The sequence below is a fragment of the Ylistrum balloti genome, unplaced genomic scaffold (assembly GCF_031769215.1).
Source record: "Ylistrum balloti isolate Yb309-2 unplaced genomic scaffold, AGI_CSIRO_Ybal_v1 Utg370450, whole genome shotgun sequence".
In the NCBI taxonomy this organism is placed as follows: Eukaryota; Metazoa; Mollusca; class Bivalvia; order Pectinida; family Pectinidae; genus Ylistrum; species Ylistrum balloti.
The window spans coordinates 1,647,441-1,671,782 of NW_026782299.1; the positions used below are offsets into that span (position 1 = coordinate 1,647,441).

The following is a 24,342-nucleotide window of genomic DNA, read 5'->3' on the forward strand; positions in this document are numbered from 1 at the left end:
ATAACCAACAACCATAACAGGGATGGCGCACCCCAATAAACATAACAGGATGGCACACCCCAACAACCTTAACAGGGATGGAACACCCCAACAACCATAACAGGGATGGCGCACCCCAATAAACTTAACAGGATGGCACACCCCAACAACCTTAACAGGGATGGAACACCCCAACAACCTTAACAGGGATGGCACACCCCAACAACCTAAACAGGGATGGCACACCCCAACAACCTAAACAGGGATGGTTCACCACAACAACCTTAACAGGGACAACGCACCCCAACAACCTTATCAGGGATGGTTCACCCCAACAACCTGAACAGGGATGGTACACCCCAACAACCTTAACAGGGATGGCACACCCCAATAACATTAACAGGGATGGCGTGCCTTAATAACCTTAACAGGGTTGGCACACCCCAATAAACTTAACAGGGATGGCACACCCCAACAACCATAACAGGGATGGCGCACCCCAATAAACTTAACAGGGATGGCACACCCCAATAAACTTAACAGGGATGGCACACCCCAACAACCTTAACAGGGATGGCACACCCCAACAACCTTAACAGGGATGGCACACCCCAATAACCTTAACATGGATGGCACACCCTAATAAACCGTCTGTCCTTACGAATGGAAGAACCCTGGATGGTAACACATTACTCCTTCGAGTAATGTAACCATACCACCTATGTCAACCATGAGAGTGGCCAAAATGGACAGTAGTCATCGAAAGTTATCAGGATAGTCAAGTTATTTGTGATGAAGACTTTAAATCTTCCCTTATAAACAACTTAATAGGTTCATGTTATAAACATGTGTTAAAATGAAAAAAGGCAATATTTCTAACCGACAAAGAAAGAGCAGCTAGGTAAAGGAATTGGATTAGTATTGTTATAGAATCATTGGAGTGGTGAAATATTTACTGATCTACAAGAATACATACGCCTTGAGACTGAAATATATAAAAATCAACAGGTACAATGAAATTTGAAACTTCTTCATATGAATAAAATGATATGTATGCCATTACCAATTGTTAAAGAATTGCACTGACATTTTTCTAATAGCATCCTTCCGTGTGTAATCTGACCAATACCTTGTATCCCATAGGGTGTCAGTCATTTGTTTAAACATCCTGGTACTTCTCAAACATATTGTATATTAGGAACAAAAGGGGATATGACTGACATAACCTAAAAATCATCATGTTATTTCCTATCAGTACTCCTCTAAACATGATAGACCAAAATGAAGTTAATATTCTGCTACCATGGCAACAGAAATTTAAATTGCTCTACACCATATGATTTGCTTTATTTCATAAAGATAATCCTATATATTAAGCATCAACTGATCAAGAAGAAATTACCTGAAACTCAAATGTTCAAAGACAATCATTTTCTTCGAAAAACTTGAAGAATTGACAGTTTAAAGCTGCATTTCATTTTTATCTATGTGTGTTAGTGGAAAATATTTATAATAGATCCTTAGAAATTATGACATGTAAGCATGGACCCTGTCTGGTATAACCTGATCATAAAAACCAAGTTCCATAAAAATTATTTGAGAGGGCATGCAGCGTAACTCCACACAATTAAGGACTTAAAGACGGACTGACAGAAAGATAAGTTAACATTACAAATGCCCTGCTAATAGAAAAATATCTCTGATCCATAGCTCCAACAGAAATATCAACAAAATAAACTTGCTACGAAAACTTTTGTTTGTGTAAATAAATCAGATAAGAATCTCCTAAAATCTTAAAATAAATGATAAAACCAAATTAAAAAAATCAGTAGTGGGAATTCATGCTTAATTTTGAGGAAATAAGTGAATTACCTTGATAAAACTGAAGAGTCCACCTGATTTCTGCGACATCTCAGTTTTGGCAACACTTTCAAGTTTTGTTAAGACTGCATCTAGATGGGAGGCTGCACAGAACCCCATTGCTATTGCACAGCCCTGGAAACAACCAAAACATTACAAAGATTTATTTCACAAAAAGGTTGATATTACAGAGAGGATGATATTACACAGAAGGTCATATTACACAGAGGCTGATATAACACAGAAGTTTATATTGCACAGAAGGATAATATTACACAGAAGTTTACATTATGCAGAAGTTGATATTACAAAGAGGATGATATTACACTGAAGGTCATATTACACAGAGGCTGATATAACACAGAAGGATGATATCATACCAAAATTCACATTACACAGATGTTCACATTACAAAGTTTACATTACACAGAGGTTAATATTACACAGAGTTTAACATTACACAGAGGTTAACATTACACAGAGGTTAACATTACACAGAGGTTAACATTACACAGAGGTTAACATTACACAGAAGTTTACATTACACAGAGGTTAATATTACACAGAGTTTAACATTACACAGAGGTTAACATTACACAGAGGTTAACATTACACGGAGGTTAACATTACACAGAGGTCAACATTACCAAGGTTCACATTACACAGAGGTTCACATTACCAAGGTTCACATTACACAGAGGTTCACATTACCAAGGTTCACATTACACAGAGGTTCACATTACCAAGGTTCACATTACACAGAGGTTCACATTACACAGAGGTTCACATTACCAAGGTTCACATTACACAGAGGTTCACATTACACAGAGGCTCACATTACACAGAGGTTAATATTACACAGAGGTTAACATTACACAGAGGTTCACATTACCAAGGTTCACATTACACAGAGGTTCACATTACACAGAGGTTAACATTACACAGAGGTTAACATTACACAGAGGTTCACATTACACAGAGGTTCACATTACACAGAGGGTAACATTACACAGAGGTTAACATTACCAAGGTTCACATTACACAGAGGTTCACATTACCAAGGTTCACATTACACAGAGGTTCACATTACACAGAGGCTCACATTACACAGAGGTTCACATTACACAGAGGCTCACACTACACAGAGGTTCACATTACACAGAGGTTCACATTACACAGAGGTTCACATTACACAGAGGCTCACATTACACAGAGGTTCACATTACACAGAGGCTCACATTACACAGAGGTTCACATTACACAGAGGTTCACATTACACAGAGGCTCACATTACACAGAGGTTCACATTACACAGAGGTTCACATTACACAGAGGTTCACATTACACAGAGGTTCACATTACCAAGGTTCACATTACACAGAGGTTCACATTACACAGAGGCTCACATTACACAGAGGTTCACATTACACAGAGGCTCACATTACACAGAGGTTCACATTACACAGAGGCTCACATTACACAGAGGTTCACATTACACAGAGGTTCACATTACACAGAGGTTACACAGAGGTTCACATTACACAGGTTCACATTACACAGAGGTTCACATTACACAGAGGTTCACATTACACATTACACAGAGGTTACATTACAGAGGTTAACATTACACACATTACACAGAGGTTAACATTACACAGAGGTTCACATTACCAAGGTTCACATTACACAGAGGTTCACATTACCAAGGTTCACATTACACAGAGGTTCACATTACACAGAGGTTCACATTACACAGAGGTTCACATTACACAGAGGTTCACATTACCAAGGTTCACATTACACAGAGGTTCACATTACACAGAGGTTCACATTACACAGAGGTTCACATTACACAGAGGTTAATATTACACAGAGGTTAACATTACACAGAGGTTCACATTACCAAGGTTCACATTACACAGAGGTTCACATTACACAGAGGCTCACATTACACAGAGGTTAATATTACACAGAGGTTAACATTACACACATTACACAGAGGTTCACATTACCAAGGTTCACATTACACAGAGGTTCACATTACACAGAGGTTCACATTACCAAGGTTCACATTACACAGAGGTTCACATTACACAGAGGTTCACATTACACAGAGGTTTACATTACACAGAGGTTCACATTACACAGAGGTTCACATTACACAGAGGTTCACATTACACAGAGGTTCACATTACACAGAGGTTCACATTACACAGAGGCTCACATTACACAGAGGTTAATATTACACAGAGGTTAACATTACACAGATGTTCACATTACACAGAGGTTCACATTACACAGAGGTTCACATTACACAGAGGGTAACATTACACAGAGGTTCACATTACACAGAGGTTCACATTACACAGAGGTTCACATTACACAGAGGTTCACATTACACAAGGTTCACATTACACAGAGGTTCACATTACAAAGGTTCACATTACACAGAGGTTACAGGTTCACATTACACAGAGGAGGTTCACATTACACAGAGGTTCACATTACACAGAGGTTCACATTACACAGAGGTTCACATTACACAGAGGTTCACATTCAGGTTCATATTACACAGAGGTTCACATTACACAGAGGTTCACATTACACAGAGGCTCACATTACACAGAGGTTCACATTACACAGAGGTTCACATTACACAGAGGTTCACATTACACAGAGGTTCACATTACACAGAGGTTCACATTACACAGAGGGTCACATAACCAAGGAACACATTACACAGAGGTTCACATTACCAAGGTTCACATTACACAGAGGTTCACATTACACAGAGGTTCACATTACACAGAGGTTTACATTACACAGAGGTTCACATTACACAGAGGTTCACATTACACAGAGGTTAATATTACACAGAGGTTAACATTACACAGAGGTTCACATTACACAGAGGTTCACATTACACAGAGGTTCACATTACACAGAGGTTCACATTACACAGAGGTTCACATTACCAAGGTTCACATTACACAGAGGTTCACATTACCAAGGTTCACATTACACAGAGGTTCACATTACACAGAAGTTCACATTACACCAAGAAGTTTGTATTATAATTTGAATGTTGACCTACCTCTCTCTCAGAGTGTTTGGTACTTTTATAATTTGAATGTTGACCTACTCTCTCTCTCTGTCTGGTCAGAGTGTTTGATGGTACTTTTATAATTTGAATGTTGACCTACCTCTCTCTCTGTCTGGTCAGAGTGTTTGATGGTACTTTTATAATTTGAATGTTGACCTACCTCTCTCTCTGTCTGGTCAGAGTGTTTGATGGTACTTTTATAATTTGAATGTTGACCTACCTCTCTCTCTGTTTGGTCAGTGTTTGATGGTACTTTTATAATTTGAATGTTGACCTACCTCTCTCTCTGTCTGGTCAGAGTGTTTGATGGTACTTTTATAATTTGAATGTTGACCTACCTCTCTCTCTGTTTGGTCAGAGTGTTTGATGGTACTTTTATAATTTGAATGTTGACCTATTTATAATTTGAATTTGTACTTTTATAATTTGAATGTTGACCTACTCTCTCTCTCTGTTTGGTCAGAGTGTTTGATGGTACTTTTATAATTTGAATGTTGACCTACCTCTCTCTCTGTCTGGTCAGAGTTTTTGATGGTACTTTTATAATTTGAATGTTGACCTACCTCTCTCTCTGTCTGGTCAGTGTTTGATGGTACTTTTATAATTTGAATGTTGACCTACCTCTCTCTGTCTGGTCAGTGTTTGATGGTACTTTTATAATTTGAATGTTGACCTACCTCTCTCTCTGTCTGATCAGAGTGTTTGATGGTGCTAAAGATCAGGTCTAGATGTTTATTAACAAAGTCTTTCTTATTTGACTTCCTCATCACCACGCCCAAACACTTGTACAGGAAATTCTGAAAAAAAACATATGTTTTCATAAATTTTAGAGTGGACACAAACATACACATACTCCAGAGTTTACATAACACTCCTCTGTATGCTTGTTAGTTGTAAACTCTGGGACAACTCAAAATGGATTCCAAAATTATTCTGTGAACTTAAATCTAGGGAATGAAAACAACAAGGCAAGATGTTTGTTTCTGATGACTTCTACTTAAATTGTTTAAATACACATGTGCATCCTCAACTTTAACAGCAAAAAGAGATGTTGTGACATCATCAAACAAAGGCCCATAGGGCTTGTATCGCTCATCTGGCCTTGCTTGGCTGAAATTGCTTTATCAAAACTAAAGGAAAAGAAATTCTAAATATCCAAGCACACAACATACAACATATCTATTTTCCTAGCAACTGACAGTTTAAAGCTTTTGACCAAAAGGCAAAATATACAGAAAATGAAGGATTTTAAAGAATCTGTTCCATTGCTCTAGCAACTGACAGTTTAAAGCTTTTGAAGGCAAAATATACTGAGACTTCCCCATAAAAATAGGTGGTATCATAATTATGTATGCATAGAGTATCACCATTTACAGATTATTTCATTGACTACTTTTTCTATAAATATTTCCTATCTGAGATAATGGATAGATTTACAGACCTTCTCCTCTGGGTAGTTATTGTACATGTTGACATGGCTGCCAAATGTTTCTCCCAGCTCTGCTGTCCAGTCTTCATTCTCCATCACATCCAACGTCTTTGACAACAACTGAATCAGCAAAACAAACCCAAAATATATATATGTTAAGGGCAACACATTTAACACCCCTTGAGTGTATCACATTATTGTAACATAGAAGGGAACTGTAACAGGATGTTTTAATTTGTTTAAAAGGGTATTTGCCCATAATTTTACTTCAGGATGTTTATAAATTTTAAACATTAACTTGATATTGAATTGTCAATCTTTGGAATTACTTTTAAACTTCCAAATGATAAAAAAATTTCTACAAATTCCAACAACTAGAGCCATGTATCAGTCTGAGGTATGGTCATCAGACTGACAGTGAAGATATACAAAGTTTAAACACCAAACAGAAATATAAACTTTTGTAAAATATCATAAAATGTATTCCTTTGTCATGAGATGCATTTAACATTTATTTGGCACGCACAAATTTCATGAGTATCCAGATAGGAATAAATCAGGTGTGCAGGTCCAAGGATAACGTGCCAGTAGCAAGCTTGGACAGGCATTATGCCCCTCAAAGGCATAAAAAAAATCAGTATGATTTGGCAAGTAATTTGCTTCATGAAAATGATCAGAACACAGCTGTGAGTTTGGGTACTACACTAATGTGTACATGTCAAGTTTAATCAATGCAAATACTTAAAGACCTTGTACATATTCATTCCTACCTTCAAAAATAAATCTTCCCAATTCTGCTGGGAAAAGGTGTCCTCTCTTGTTGCATCTGGAATTTTAGCAAGAATGTTCAAGTTTGAAGTGAGGAAAGTTAACAACAAGCCATTCCAACCATATCAATACATATATACTAATACACTTCACAAAAAGTTATCAACTTTTCAGTTAATGTTCAATTGTTATCACTTTTTTTCAAGATTTTTGCATATTATGTGGTACAGAAATATAAGCGTTTATTTTGGCTTTTTTCTGCTTTTTAGCAAGATGAACACAAGTAAAACAAATATGGCAGCTTTGAAATTAACATTAAAATTACTCTGACCACTTAAAATCTTTTTTCTTGATGTGATGTTGTTTCTTCTACACCTACATACAATATACACGATCTACTCAAAAATAATTTGACATATCTTTGAAAACATTTTTTGAAATGTCCAAAGACTATATTATGAAATTGTCATGGTGGCACATTTTCAACAACAAATCTTAATTTAATAGGTCATATACCTTCCAGAAACTGTATAAGTTTGGGAATGACAGTGTCCCAGAGGTCCACTAGGCTCTCGTCCAGATTGGGGACAAGTCCCTTCATTGTCATTAACACATGCACACCTCGGTCTCTTCCATTCGTTGGTCGGCCTGCTAACACCTGTAAATGTCAAATACATTCTATTGGCTGTACTTTATAATCTGATCCCATGAACACTTAACTGAAAGCAGAAAATATGCCACTTATATTTAATGACAGATTATAATCACGACTTTCGTCACAGAATTATTTCCGATGTATATCGATATAATAATTCTGTGACGAAAGCGTAAAATAAAGGCCATGGGACCATAAAGTGATTCAACCTCATGTCAAACGTTAGCAGTATTACTCTGTTTTACTTTGAACCACACTTGAAGTTTTTGAAGCATAATCCTGAAAAATATGAATGTTTAACACAATTTACCTGTAAATTTTAACTTTAGTCTCAGACTGATTCATGATCTCGTTCCAAGATTCTCACTACACTGTTATACTTGAAAACTAATAACAACATGTTTCAACACTGTTATTAGAATCTGAACCTGCCCAACTTTAATGACTGAGCAATAGGGAATTCTCCCTACGAGACTGTCATAATAGCTCTACAGGTAATAACTTGTTTCATGATTTCCTTCAAATTTAAGACACAAGTAAGTATGTCTGTTAAATATTTCAAGAGTTTTTATGTGAACAAATATGTAATAAAGGCAATAGATATTCAATGTCTCCGCTAGGATTCCAACCCGAAACTTTCATGGTATACATCTGATCATTTCACAAGAAATTTCCCCAAGTAAATTTTTACCAGTTTCAAATACTCCCTCTTAAGAAAAACACAAGTTTCATCCTCATTTTGTAAGAGACAGTGGTGCTAATGACAGCTGAAGTAATTGTTTTTCAATATTTCTCGTGTCCTCAGGTTGGCACCAGTGAAAAGGAGTCAAACCCAGGACCTTCACCTACTGTACAAAATGATGTGAAGAAACAGTCCCCCTTCAGCAGAGTTAGTAGGAGTTACTGGGATGAAACACTGTTAAACACTATTAGACATTTCTGATGTTACTGTATTCATTAACACTCACCATAAGTCTTGCTATCAGCACTGGAGTCTTAGGAACATTGGCTGAAACATAAATAAAATGTGGTTATTCAGAAAAACAAGACAATATCTAGAATTAAAATGTGCACCTCAATCCCCACTCAGAAGGATTTGATGCTAACCAATCCATGAAAAAAAGAACTGAACCTTAAAAACTAACATCAGTGAAAAAGAAAATAAATTTCCCAGCGACCTACAGTAAATTGTAAGATGTAATACAAATGTAATCCTGAAACTGATGACAGTTTAAATTTCTGTGATAGAAAAATGTAACTAAACGAGTATACTGAACATTGGACAAGTATTAAACATTTGTAACTGGCAACATTAATTTCTATTCTCAAAAAGATCTGAAATTTACCTTGAGTTTCGTAATCAATCTCATAGTCATCTGCATTCTCCTCGCGTTTTTTGTTGGACAAGTGAGCTAAACATTTACAAAGGACCCCAGCAGCTTCGGTATACTGCTCTGGTACAATCAGTTCCAGCAGGTATGGCCACAATACCTGGAGCAGAAACCAGAATAATCAAATGGAGACTTCTAAGAGCACTGAATCACATTCATGTTAAATCACTGCTATATTGTTGATTTGTTTTGTCTAATAGACTCCAGCTCTCAAGAAAGAAATGAAATATGGCACAGAATTTCTAATCCAAAATATCACTTTATTGAGAATTTGTCCCGAGAAAAGTATTTCTAATCCAAAATATCACTTTTCTGAGAATTTGTCCCGAGAAAAGTATTTCTAATCCAAAATATCACTTTTCTGAGAATTTGTCCCAAGAAAAGTATTTCTAATCCGAAATATCACTTTTCTGAGAATTTGTCCCAACAAAAATATTTTTGATCCAAAATGTCACTTAACTGAGAAGAGTATATCAAATCCATTCATCAAAAATACATCTGCCTTCTATGAAAATAACTGAACAGAAATTTGTTCAAGAAGAGAACAAAAATTTGAAGAATGAACTTTAAAAGTGCAAGAGATTGTAAAAGCTAACAAAATATCTCAAGTCTGCAACAAAGATAAAGTTACAACAACAACGCTAGAAAACATTTTTAAGACAGAAATAGTCTGTCTGATGTTAACAAGTTAAAAATAATTTAGCATTTCTCATAACCTATTTCCTTTGAGTATGCAGTAAAATTCTGTTGTATGTGTGTACATTTCCCTAACTACACATAACTACTTTCATATACAGACGATTGTAAATGTCCAAACAATATGGTCGTCGTGACTTGAAACTGAATATCTTTTATCAACGATCTACTTGATAGCAAATCCAGACTGTTTTGTGAAAGAAAAGGGAAAAATATGATTGTTGAATTTTTGGTCAGAAATTAAACATGGCGGCATGAAATCCCACTCCCCTCCCCACCCCCACCCCCACCCCACTAATACTTTCTACTAAAATAAGATTATCTCTAAAACATGTATGATTACAGTATTTTGACAGAAAGACATGATTTTTTTTGAGGAAGAGACACATTATTCAGTTTTCAAGGTATTTATGGCCATTTTGGAGACATTCAAATCAATCTAGCCTCCATCGCATGGAAGACCTGGGAAATAAATCTTTGGACTTTGCAGCCTTTAGCAACAGTTTTTCAAGTTTCTCACACTGCCAGAGGAATGATAATTTTGACAATTTCTACGGTTACTTTGTAGATGTTAATTCAGCAATGAAATATTTCAGTACATCATGGTGAGGATATAGAGGGGGAGGTCAATCAAACCAGATAACACCCACTCACCTGTTCCATATCATCCACCGTGGTTGTAAGCAGTTGTAGTACATTGTCACACATCATCTTCAGCTGTTTATTAGTCACATGTTCAGGGTCAGGAGATCTCTTACCCTGTACAGACAGATGTATGATTGTACAATTGAGTTTTCTATTGCTCTAGCTATCCATTGAGTATTTCATATCATATCCATCCTCTCCAACACACAATTTTCTCAACCTTTTGGAAACTCTGACATCAGCTGTCCTACCAACTGAACATCTAGATCTCAAATATCAGTTGTTAAATCCTATCTACATCTATCACATCACCTGTTTCATCCTCTCTCTACATCTCTCACATCACCTGAAACATCCTCTCTACATCTCTCACATCACCTGTTTCGTCCTCTCTACATCTCTCACATCACCTGTTTCATCCTCTCTCTACATCTCTCATATTAACAATCACTACTTTCTTTTCCCATTAATCCTCTCATCCTCAGTGACCAGCACACTTTTCCTTAAGTATCTTACCCTAGTACATTACCAAACCTCATTAAATTCAACCACCTACAAATTCTCCTTCATGCTCCTTCTTTCACCATCCTTTGCTCCTTTACCATCATTTTCAACCTCCTTGAATATCCACAACCTTTGGATTTTTCCAGCCTTGTTCTTCCTGTTCCTCCATCCACTCTCATTAACAGCTTTGTCCTCATTTTGCCCTCCCTTTCAAACCAACTCATTATCTCTTCACTCAATTTCTCTCATATCCTCATTCTTTATCCTTCTCAGTTCCTGACCTTCTTTCCGACCCCATCATCTGTTACTCACCGGAGGGTCATTAGGGAGGGAACACTGTTTAACAATAAACTCCATCATCTGTTGTCCACCTTCCAGCTCCAGGTAGTTATGGTGAGCCATGGCAATCACCACCTGAGCAAAAATCTTCTTTATCTGAAATGAAAACCAAACACTCATTAAATTCCTTGTAAATATGGTTACCATAACAATGACTACACACAGTATAAATGTTTGAATTTGCGAGGCTGAAATTCAGCAGTAAAGACATACAATACTAATTCAAAATTTCCTAGTCACATAGGCGCCACGCCTCTAAATGTGCAACATTAAGTGACTTGGTCAGTTTTGAATAAGCATTTCACTTAGCTGAGGACTAAAGCCTCAAAATGAATTTTTGTTGATAAGTCAGTTTTATTTCTCAACCTAAATTGATGAGATTCTGTACATATAAGCTGTTCCTATCATCTGTATTTAAAGGTAAACATATAGTCATAGAGTTGTACATTAAATGTTTTGGTCAATAATATTCACCTGGTTACATTTCACAATATAAATATTCATAAGGTATTTCATGCTATCTATAACAACTGTAAACACAGTAAAATAAATTCTTCAGGAATATTCCCAATTATACAGTACACAGCTAAAATTTACAATTTTAACAAAAATTAAGGTAAAATAACATTTTTCGAGATGGAGGCCACTTAGACATTCCTTAATTTTAGATCCACTAACATTGTATATTGCAAAAGCACTGGGGACCAACATACAACTGCTGATTCAAAATGAAAAAATTGATTGCTCAGGACAACAAAATAGATTTTGACAAAAAAAGATGAATATGGATGTGTTATCACCCATCATGTGTTTCTAGGTATAAAGTTGATATTTTACCTTGTTATTCTGTTCCAGTACCATTGATTTGAGACCCGACACAACCACTTCCTGCTTATCTGCCATCGACTCCGCTATCAATCACAAGATCACAAAAACTCACTCAACAACAGCTGTTTGTGTAAAGCTGACCCAATGCTGATATATTCTATGACCTTAATCTTCAATGTAATTATAACTATTGGCTAAACATTTTCATTATCTTTTTTTGTTTTTTACCTATATTTTTGCGAATCAATAGACCCAAGTTTTAAAGACAATGTTACTGATTGAACTGAAACAAGATCTGTTTGATAAAAACATACCTTAGAATATTGAAACTGAAAATAAACTCTTCAAGATTATCATTTTCAATTCAAGGGAACAAATTTTGAAACCTGTCGTTTCAGTACAACTATTGAATGACTCGGACATACTTGCTGCGTTTATCAGATGTTTAAAGATGGTTAGTACACCAATCTTGGTCTTTTCGTTGTTATTGTCCAGCTTGGCCAGTAAGATTCCTGTCAGTTTCCCAGAGAAGGAACGAGCTGTGAAATAACACACAATAGATCATCAGTATCTTCCTTACTTTGTTACACTTACAAAAAAATGTACCCTGTATGTAAAATTCTTATTCCTATCTTACTGTACAGAGATTTGTTACAATTACAAAAACATATATGTACAATTCTTATTTGTTGAGAAAAAATGCATCTGAAGTATTTCGCGAAAAACATATATTAATAAAGAAATGATGACCAATACAAAGACAGAGACAAGAAGACATACCCAGTATAGCAAAACAACGCAGAACTTCGTTGTGATTCTTAACACTGTTTGGATTATTGTAGTCAGGAGGATTGAAGATCTGAAACAGAAAATAGAAAAAATATCCTCAATTGAAGTATTAGCGTATCTAGATGTGTATATGGAGGTGTACAAGTGTTTGTCTTGTCTAATATACATGTTCATGTAATTATCTAGCAAAAATCAAATATCATATAATAAAACATAATCTGATTTAAAACAGGATTATACTGTGACTTTTGCATTTAAGTTGAATCTATAAATCTAACTGACCGAGTATACCACTGACCTGTGGGAAGAGAGTGGCTAGCAGCTGTTCTAGGTGTGGTTCCAGGACGGTGTTACCCTCTACACAGACAGCATCCAGCACACTGCATAGACCCTGTCACACAGATATCAAAACAGAGAAAACATGTTCAAGGTTTCATTGCTACAAAGGTTTTACCAGCTGAAGTCCTAGTTTTCACGGATTTCCATCTAAATGAATGTTTTCATTTGAAAAGTGAGCATCATGTTTCAAAAACCCACATTTATTATGTCTCATGTTTGGAAAGCATATACAAAATTTCATCAGAAAGAAAATTTAATTTTGGAACAAAGTTTCCAGTAAGTGTTCCACATAGTATCAGATTAGAATGGTTTCATTGTATGATATATGTTGAGAAATTTAAAATTCATCCACTAAACAACACATATTGTAATGAATTTTTATATGTAAAGATTTCACTATTTTAACATGAATTAAGTGCACAGAATGTTTATTTATTTATTTATTTTAATGGGTTTTACGTCCATTATTACGACCTTTCGGTCCTTCAGCAGACGAGTATATAGCATGGAGTTCTAACCGTAGTTATGTGTAGAGGTTCAGGATGTCGTCTGTAAAGTCCCAGAATTCCCTGCAGTATCTTTGGCAACTGTTCATCTAACTTCTCCTTGGACATCAAGTGTGTCATGTGACCTAGAGCTTCCACAATAGCCAGACGAAGCTGCAATAAAACCACAAATTTCCCACTGTCCTCATACACCACAAAGACATAAGCAACTACTGCATGACATCACCAATAGTTCAATTTTAATGTTATTACATTTTAGATCAGATATTAGTATCATACTTCTGAAATAAATTATTTATTAATCCAAATGATAATTCTACTTTAAGAAAATTAAACACAAAATTTCATAAGCTAGCTAGCTGTTTTTTGTTGTTTTTTAAGTGATTATAAAGTAAGAAACAAAGAAACTTCCCTTTTTTCAATGGAAAGCATGTATTTGAGAGCAAAATTATAAACTTTTTTACTTTCTTTCTTTAATTTAAGATCACCAAGTCCATTTTTTCACAGCAAATGCCATTATCTGATATTTGAAGTTTTTAGTCAAACACACTAGCAGATGGTTATGAAATAATTCTACCTTGATTTCTTTGGATTGTAGCCAGGAGTTGAACAAGACATCAAAAGCTGAAGCCACCTCCTGTGAGAAGCGATCTTTGGTAACGGTTGGGTCAGGAGCTTTGTCAATGTTAGCGCAGTAGTCAATGATTGCCTCACAAAATTTGGACAGGGCTACAAGTGGTAGAATATCACTTATCATTGTCAAACTAAGCTGAGTCTTAGTTCTTATCTAAAAAGACAATGAGGCTGGTAGTGAACTGATAGAATCCATAATTATCACTCTCTGTAAAATGGATTCAGGGTCTGATTTCCAAATTCAATACATCACTTATCAGACAAATAATTCGCAATTAAAGTGGCATTGTACATGACATATGGTAAAAAAAAAACAAAGGGAAGTAACTCTTAAAAGGTAGTGTCATGAAGAAGTATTCACTGGTCAGAACTTGGTCATAATTATGAGGTCAATTATCCTTAAATAGTGGTCGATGGGACTGTAAGAAGTGGTCGTAATATGGAATAGCGGGGTGGTCGTAATACTGAAGCGACCAATACAAAGATATATAGTGGAAAAAAAGGGACTGAAAAAATGTGCCTGTAATAGCGTAATTTTGAGGTGGTCGTTAGGTGAGGTTTCACTGTATACTGTTTTTACCAGTCGAGAAAACCAAATCATTTATTTAATATTTGATGTTTTCCCCATATGATGATAACCCATCTCATATTTTAAAGTGTTTACCTGCAGAGATGATCTATATTCTGTATTAGACTGTACATGTTTATCTGTAAGATGACAAATCTCATGTTTTAGACTGCAGTATTTACCTGCCGAAAAGACCCATCTCATGTTGTCATGTTTCGCCATACCCAGCATTGGTAGCATGGTTCCCAGTACGGCAGTCAAATGTGGTACCATTCTGTAAACTGTAAAAATCATATGACATTATTAATCCATCAAAAAAAACCAGTTCAGACACGACCACAGTGGGTGACTGATAGGTCGGAAAAGGTCACAATGTGCGACTGACAGGACAGACACGACCACAGTGGGTGACTGATAGGTCGGAAAAAGTCACAATGTGTGATTGACAGTTCAGACACGACCACAGTGGGTGACTGATAGGTCGGAAAAGGTCATAATGTGTGACTGACAGGTCAGATATGACCACAGTGGGTGACTGATAGGTCGGAAATTGTTACAATGTGTGACCCACAGGTCAGAAAAGGCTACAATATGAGACACACAGGTTAGAAAAGGCCACAATGTGTGACCTTACGGGAAAGAGGACCACAAACGGGTGATCCAAAGGTCAGAAAGGGCCACAATGGGTGATCCACAGGTCAGACAGGATCCACAGTGAGTAACTTAGAGGAGACAGGACCACAAACGGGTGATCCACAGGTCAGAAAGGGCCACAATGGGTGATCCACAGGTCAGACAGGACCACAGTGGGTAACTTACGGGAGAGAAGACCACGATGGGTGATCCACAGGTCAGAAAGGGCCACAATGGGTGATCCACAGGTCAGACAGGACCACAGTTGGTAACTTACGGGAGAGAAGACCACGATGGGTGATACACAGGTCAGAAAGGGCCAAAATATGTGACAGATAGTATATCCTATAAAAGTTATTCCAAGATTAGTGACCTTGACCCGGCAACTCACTGATCTTATTTCACAATGTCATCTAAATATCATATAAACAGAATATCTAAACATCTCATTGTCCTATTTTTTCATCTTTTCATAAGCTTGATTTTTTCAAAAATAATGAAATTTTGTCTGTAAAATGTTGACATACAGACCAGTTTACATTTCCACCAATAAAGAAAATTTGACAATAAAATATTTTAAAGACTGAACCACCATGTGTAACTTCATTACTAAAGATAAAGTGAGCAGGGGTTCATACAGACATAGCTACTGTATCTACTTAAGGGTTCATAATCTATCTCATACACAAGTTTTTTTATTTTTATAAGTGGACAAGTCAGTATGATCTACATTTTGTATGACCTTTAACCTTCACAACTGACCACCAAAACACAACAAGGTGTAGAAGTTGTGTGGAAGCTTGAGACTATGAACTAAATTTGTTCAGAGGTTCAAGAAGTATTTTGTACACAAACCTTGTGTAATGGACAATAGACACAGGGATCACTATTTAACCCCATCCCTACCTTTACTAAGTAGGGATATAATAGAGAATACCTAAACATATGTTGAAAAATAGATATAGGAATCACTGTGTGGATGGACAGGAAGACAGTAGGAAAAGGTTGACAGACCATACTGATCATCGTGATCTCCTATATTTGTAAAAGGCAATTAACTAAAGGATGATCAGAGTTCTGTTCTGGTTACCAGATACAAGGGTATGTATGACTGTAACATATGTACACTAACTTGTATACTGACTATGGTGTTGATGTGTTAACTGAGACATGTAAAACTTTATATGACGACAAGATATGTTCACTAACATGTATACTGACTATGGTGTTGATGATGTGTTAACAGAGACATGTAAAACTTTATATGAAGACAACATATGTATATGTTTACAGACTATGGTGTTAATGATGTGTTAACAGACACAGGTAAAACTTCATATGAAGACAACATATGTATATGTATACTGACTATGGTGTTGATGATGAGTTTACAGAGACGTGTAAAGCTTTATATAAAGACTACAAACCGTTGGCCTGGGATAGGTTGCCGATGGTCTGTACTACAAAGAAGTGAGGGAGTGTGCCAGGCTGGAAGCGTTGTAACATCTCATCCATCACTTCATCACAGTACTTGGTACCGATGGCCACTAAAACACCACTGGCTGCAGTCTGCCAATCAGGGACTACCTCCTGTCATGATAAACCATACAAATACAAAACTAGGACAAACATTAAATTTTCATTTTTTTAATGAAAATTACAGGTTTCATTTGAACATTCCTTGATTTTGCTTCTAAATTCTTTCTAAAAAATTAGATTTCTAAAATTTAGTTTTAAAAATTGTCACCTTTCATACTTTTTTCTCATTATTGTTTCACTTTTTGTTTTTTAAATTTCTAATTGCTTTGTTACAATACCACATTCACCATTGAATAAACATCTGTCTGGTAGGTATTAAGCCCACCTTACACAGTTACTAAGGAAATACCAGTTAAAACTTTCATGTAATAACCCTCTTTCCTGCTTTGAATTAGACTATATATGCCCTGGGTTAATGTGGGACAAATTTACAGTAGTCCTCCAATGTACTCCCATCCGTTTTATCACCAACCTAGCATGCTGCCATGAATTTGTTTAGAATGTTTTTCCCTACTATTTAAAACTCTGTTAATACCTCCATCATCTATATACCCCTATCCTCCAATAATTTTCAAATACAGATTTGGTGAATCTCCCAAACATATTGCCATTGTTTATTTTTCTTGATGTCAAGCTGTCAGTCATACAGTTGAGGAATTGGTCATGCATGATATAATATACCTGTGTATACACATGTAACAGGTGTGGTACTTCAAATAAGCATTGTATGTAAATAGTGTTGTTTTTTTATATTTGGTAAATGATGGCAAAGAAAACGAAAGCACAAGCTTTTTCTGAACTCCAATCATAAAATGTAAACAAGCATCTAAATTTAAACTTCACAAAAATTCATTTTAAATGGTGACTGTTGATGATAGCTAACAGCCTGTCACAGAAACAAGCTTCTTATCTCTACCTTACCTCTAGATCTGTCCCATGCCCCTGAGTAAACAACATTGACATAACATTCATTTAAGCATCAACAAAGCTTTTTGTACATGTCACAAACACTTATGTTATCTTAAAAAGAAAAAAAGGAATTCTTATCAGGTGATATTGATACTGGATACTGATAAAGGATTGCAGAAAAAGGGAGATAACACAGTTTTCATTTCTGAGACCAGCTGGGTCTATCGTTTGCTTCCTGTTCATGTGGAACACAACATTCAAAGTTTTACTGCTGAGAGATAAAATGATCCCCCACAGAACAACAAAATTTGACATATATATCTGGAATCTAACTTTCCTCGACATTATCCTAATTAAAACCTGACAATGGCATGGATAACATCAGGCATGTACGTCTCAATGTTTTGCAAACCGCAAAGTACATTTTTAAACATTCTTAAACATTTTACTACAAATGCTTTAAAATTGTTTTTGTAATTCACTAATTTACTTCATTAAATATCAATGATTGAAAGATACAACAGATCCAAGATGGATATTGGTGCCCACCACTGATTCATCTTCATTTGTTCTTCCAATGTTGGATCTTTTCCCTTCTTTCTTCATATTTACAGATAAAAATATGAAATGTACAAATTCATCTCAAGAAATAGCATTGACTATCTTCAAGATGGCTGTCTGTCAGTATTTTGTTTTTTTGACAATCCCAAAAACCAAAAAGGCACAAGGGACCAAGGAAACCTACAAATTAAAATTGAGAAAGTTCCATCCATTTCTTCTCAAGAAAAATGATAAACTTTCAATGTCAAAATCTAAGATCACCCCATGTCAGCCATTTGGTACCTCCAATCAGACTGAAATATGAATGGGTACAACTAGGCACAAAGAGGAACCTACTTAGAAAATTTGTCAGCCATGTTCTTTTTCGCATCGGTCCAAAAATGGGACAATGCACAACTAGGGACCAAGCAGCACCATCATATGAAATTTGAAAAAGATTAAAAAAGGACTTCTACAGAAATGATAAGAAACTATTACTGTCAAAATCCAAAAAGACTGCCTATCAGCCATGTTGTTTTTCGGATCAGTCCAAAAATGGGAAAATGCACAACAAGGGGCCAAGGATTCTTACATATGATCCATCCAGTTCTTCAGAAATAGCACAAGAATTGTTGAAGGACTGACAGACAGACAGACAGACAACAGACCTTCCTTGCAGGCTTATTTGAATAGTCCACTACCTGATGATGGTGGACTGAAAATTTATATTATATAAAACTTATCTATTTATTCCAATAAATGCCCCGGGGGTGTGAAATTTTTCAGACAGGGGGCGATTAATAGAACACGAAATTTCATAATTTGTTGGTCGTGATATGCCATGGCTGTCACTTAAAAACATTGTTTAACAAACTAACAAATTACTCAGCAAAGAATACATTTGAAAATTGCAGTAATTCCAACATCGTTGTAGCTTTAAACATTGTTGTCAATTGCATTCTGATAACCTGAATTCTTGTATGAAATGACACGATGTCAATCGTGTCAGCTTCAGTCAAAAACGTACAATGTTCAAAAGTTTGCATAACAAAATAAAAAAACACAGCGGTATATAAGCCAGTCTGTTTCTTAATAAATCCCACATACCTGATAACAATGTCTGGGACAAAAGGAAATTACGACACTGCTTTCAAGCTTAAAGTAATCGCCTTCGCAGAGGAGAAGGGTAAACATGCCACCGCGAAAGTGTTTCGTGTTGACAGAAAACGAGTGCGGGACTGGTGTCAAAACAAAAAAAAATTTTAAAATCTTTCTAAAACATCTAAACGCTGTAAAGGAGGTGGAAGGCATGTCAGATATGAAGATATTGACAAAAATCTGATGAGATGGCTACAGGACAGATGGGAGGCCGGAATACAAGTGACTGGGAAAGCATTGCGGTTTGAGGCCCTGCGTATGCATAAGGCAAATGGTAGTCAATCGTTCAAAGCCTCATATGGATGGTTTTCTAAATTCAAAAAGAGACATAATATTTCGTATAGGCAATCTACGCATGTGGCACAACATGAAGTTTCATTAATTGATGATCGTATAGACAGTTTTTTTAATTTCGTGTTAAGAACGCGTTGACATGCCAGGAAAATCGACATTGGCAATAAAGGGGGAAAAGGAGGTCAGAGTTTACAGTACTGGCCACGAAAAACAAAAAATAACAGTGACACTGGCAGCATATGCCGATGGGACTAAAATCGCCCCCCTTGTGTACTTGCCAGGCATTCGTCCCGTTCCGAAAGATGACATACCAAGTGGTATTGTGGTATACATGTGCGGGGCTAGACAAAAATCCTGGGCAAACGAGGAAAGTATAAAATTTTGGTTAAAAAAACTCTGGGGTGTGAATAATACAGCTAGGCGGTTATTAGTATGGGACGCTTTCCGTGGTCATCTTACTGAAGATGTAAAAAATCTGGTTCGTCAAAAATATAATTCAGACATCTGTGTTATACCTGGAGGATGTACATGTAAGCTACAGCCAGCCGATGTGTCGTGGAATAAACCCTTCAAACAAAAACTTGGAGAGTTGTATGACGAATGGTGTTTCAGTGGCCCCATTGAGAAAACCAAAGCAGGGAATCGTAAAGCCCCATCTAAAGCTGTAATGTTGTCTTGGGTCAAGACAGCATGGGATAGCATTAGCCCGGACACAATCAGAAGATCGTTCAAAAAATGCGGTATCACAAATTCGTTGGACGGTAGCGAGGATCATATTTTCCAGCATGATTCTGACGATGAGGAATTCCAGGGGTTTAGTGAAAAGGATGTCCAAGCTGCAGATGATGTTTTGCAAAATTTAATAGGTGATGTGAACGCACCTTCTATTCCACAAATAGAACTGAGTGAAAGCGAGACTGGCGAAAGTGAAAGTGAAAGTGAAGACAGTAGCTTGTGTGGCAGTCACGGCCGTTAGGCCTGCAGTATATTGAAATGAACCGTGGATTAAATTGATATTACTTGTGTACATGTCGTGACAGTGTAATTTTCTTGTGCCAAAATTCATTTGTTCATGTTCATGGATACCAGGAATTTAAAATTTATTAAAAGGTAAGCTTTGTAACCTGACTCCTGAGTTGTTGAAATTTACTGAGAAAACAGGTGGGGGGCGTTTATTAGAGACGGGGCATTTATTGGAATAAATACGGTACATGTGTAATCAGCTATTATTTAAGTTATACATAAATGCATTTCACTATATATGATTTGTGTCATCAGATACTGTGCTGAAACTGTATCCCCACTCTCATTATACTGCCAGAATTGGCATGGTACAGAAGGTCTTGGTATAACTGGGGATTACAGTTGTACTACCCCAGGTATATCTCCTTCACATTATCCCTAACCTTTGACAGAGTGAGTTCCAATGCTGCCTGTTTAACCACGTCCACTGCCAGACCAGTGTCAATATCGTCCAGCTTTTCCTTTATGATCCTCTCCATACATTGTAACAAGACCACACGGTGTTCCTTGACCAGCTGACCATGAAACAGAAAAAAAACATAAGTATATAATTCAATCGCAACAGGTTCGGGATAAGTTGATTTTTTTTATTCGCCCGAACAGTGTGAAAAAAACATTTACAACAAAATTACGGTTCCTATATCCAAGAAACAGTACACGTGGTTTTATTTGTGTGCTTCTTCAGAAAAAAACTTTACAAAAAAATTTTACAATGTCCAAAATTACACATAATCCTATATCCAAGAAATTGAAGAATACATAGTGGTTTTATTTGTTTCGTGTCAAATTAGAGATAGATTTTTCAAATAAAATCAATTCTATATGTGACAGATATAAGGAACACTATTAACTTTATCATGTTGTGAGTTTGTGGTTACCTTGGAATGCTTTTTAAGATAAGCATAGCAGGAACTAAGGACCAAGGCTGGCTTCCTTCTGCCCAGGTCAAACAAGGAATTACAGATCTGTTCCTGACATTCTTCATCCCTATCATATGCAGCATCTATCAGGGCCATGGTCAGGTCTGCAGATCAAAAGTTAGAGGTTAAATTGCTTATCAATACAGATCAGTATATATGGTAATTTTTTTATTCATTTTCCTGTAAAGAAGAATAAGCATGTGCTACCTGTAATAACTTATTTTCTCTGTAGTTTATTTAACATGATGATAGCAAAACTTCTGGATGATATATATACATAATCTGTAGGGTAACAACACTATTTGGAATAATCATGAAATTGTAACCAGAACCGGAAAACCAACAGAATCTGATAACAAATACTCAGCTATATTTGTATATTTTTCATATAGAAATGCGTTTCCAAAAGAGCAACATTTAACTCTTACTTGGAGTATGCAATTAGATTTATTATAGCAATATATCTCTATATGTATGAGGGACTCCAAATATAAAGGAAATTACATCATTATGACCACAGTTTTAACGGTAACTATGAGAATATCTTGCTATAAAGCCAAATAATTACATTTATCTTACTGTTTTTTTAATCAATAAAGTGGCATTAAGCCAACGAAGATCTGTGTGTTCATCACATATTTTTATCATTTTGATATATTCCTCTAATCCGGTAGTCATTGTGGCTGGAGGGGGAAATCCTAAGCTGATAATTGCAAGTTAGAAGAATAATACACGTTATAACTACGTGATAACGACCACCTTCGACCGTCGGAAGATAATGAGGTGATGAAACCTCAGATGTTTCCTGTCTTGTCTGTTGTGACGATCATCCAAAAGAACAGTAAAACAATAACAATTAATATATATATATTTGTTGTATCGTTCTTTAAATAATACAGAGAAAATTGTAAACACATTCTAATGCACCAGATGCAAAATGTATCAGTGTGCGGCAAGAAGCGATGTCAGCATCAATGATGCAGACAAGTGTCCGTTAGTTCGGTCCGCTGTTTTGTCGGTGCATAGCTTGTATTTAATACCTACCATCTACCTGACCCCCCGTACTGCGAACCATATCTTCGTCCGGTCCAGGCATGATCATCTACAGCATGTCACACCTGCAATATTAAGTAATTTACAGGTAAATAGAACCTCCCCTAAACCTTCCTCATCATGTGATGGTTTGTTGACTTCCGGGTCAAAAGGGAGATAACTCTAAATTAACGGGAACGATTTACCGTAAATATTCCAGTAGGAGAATGATCTGTTGCTATCTTCTTCATTAAACGTTGGATAATCGTATTCGATTCAACATATCTCAAATTCCAATACAGTGTAGCAAGTGTGACTATTGCATCTACATCCAAGCGGTAAGTGTGTATATATATCTGTGACCAAAAACAAACAAAACAAAACATAAAAACAAAACAAAAACAAAAAAAAAAAAACTTTAAGAGTTAGAATACTATAATCTTTGAATTTAGCAAAAGTCATTACTATTAATTGTTATACATTCGATGGAAGAAGAACTTTTATTTCTAAGTTTGTTATAACATTATGTAGAATAATGTTACCTGCGCAAACTCACAGTTAAAAAGTTTCAAAACCTCAAATATCCATAGACACGAAGGAATTTGCTGGTCTTCCAATTTGATCGTTTTACTAGGTTAAAAGTTAAACAGTATAAGCCTCTGGTGGGCATGCAATGCCATTGACTGGCAGTACGTATGTATTTATAACCAGATATGTTTCAGGGAAATATTTCTTCTTTTCATAAATTCTTTGTTAATTTTTTGCTTGTGGTACAGGTTTCAAATGTGTTAGGAAATTAAAAAAAAACTCACTTTACTTCACTTTATCGACAAAGGAACCAAGGTTCTAATTAATGAATTCTGCAACTTATAGGTATTAAATTAGATTAAAAGAAATTGCTGAAAAATTTATAAGAAATTAATGAAAAATTCCCAGTATCATACAGAACAACATATAATATATACAAAAAATGAAGTGAGTATTTCTAAAGTTTAGTTGTCAAAAAAAATTAGACACAATGAAATACCTAGTTTATGATTGCAACTACATTTAGGAGTAAATTTCAAAGCTGAAACTTTGACCCACATGATGCTTCAGGGGGATTTATTCGAAAGTTTATTGGAATAATAGTATTGAAACAAAACAAAAAACACTTAAAACTTCATCTCCAATCTCTCTGATACCAAGGAGTTGAAGTTTAGGAGAGATGAGAAGAATCAGGACAAAATATTATTTTTCAGTCTTTTAACATTTTATAACAT

The 24,342-nt window shown here is 35.9% G+C and overlaps 1 protein-coding gene across 2 annotated transcripts in view; it reads right to left on the reverse strand.

Moving 5' to 3' along the window:
- The window catches only part of LOC132555011 (maestro heat-like repeat-containing protein family member 1), a 52,377-nt gene extending 29,227 nt beyond the window's left edge, over positions 1–23,150 (reverse strand). For both annotated transcript variants that reach the window (XM_060219344.1, XM_060219343.1), the window contains exons 1-20: positions 23,093–23,150; positions 22,007–22,152; positions 21,512–21,643; positions 17,093–17,255; positions 15,215–15,313; positions 14,409–14,560; positions 13,844–13,984; positions 13,285–13,377; positions 12,978–13,056; positions 12,623–12,736; positions 12,207–12,280; positions 11,343–11,465; positions 10,536–10,640; positions 9,141–9,285; positions 8,763–8,803; positions 7,656–7,797; positions 7,142–7,197; positions 6,384–6,491; positions 5,620–5,739; positions 1,852–1,974 (exon numbers count right to left, since the gene is read on the reverse strand). In XM_060219344.1, the coding sequence (XP_060075327.1) occupies positions 1,852–1,974; positions 5,620–5,739; positions 6,384–6,491; positions 7,142–7,197; positions 7,656–7,797; positions 8,763–8,803; positions 9,141–9,285; positions 10,536–10,640; positions 11,343–11,465; positions 12,207–12,280; positions 12,623–12,736; positions 12,978–13,056; positions 13,285–13,377; positions 13,844–13,984; positions 14,409–14,560; positions 15,215–15,313; positions 17,093–17,255; positions 21,512–21,643; positions 22,007–22,152; positions 23,093–23,150 (2,214 nt within the window). The remainder of the gene's footprint in view (positions 1–1,851; positions 1,975–5,619; positions 5,740–6,383; positions 6,492–7,141; positions 7,198–7,655; positions 7,798–8,762; positions 8,804–9,140; positions 9,286–10,535; positions 10,641–11,342; positions 11,466–12,206; positions 12,281–12,622; positions 12,737–12,977; positions 13,057–13,284; positions 13,378–13,843; positions 13,985–14,408; positions 14,561–15,214; positions 15,314–17,092; positions 17,256–21,511; positions 21,644–22,006; positions 22,153–23,092) is intronic.
- Positions 23,151–24,342: the final 1,192 nt, after the last annotated feature.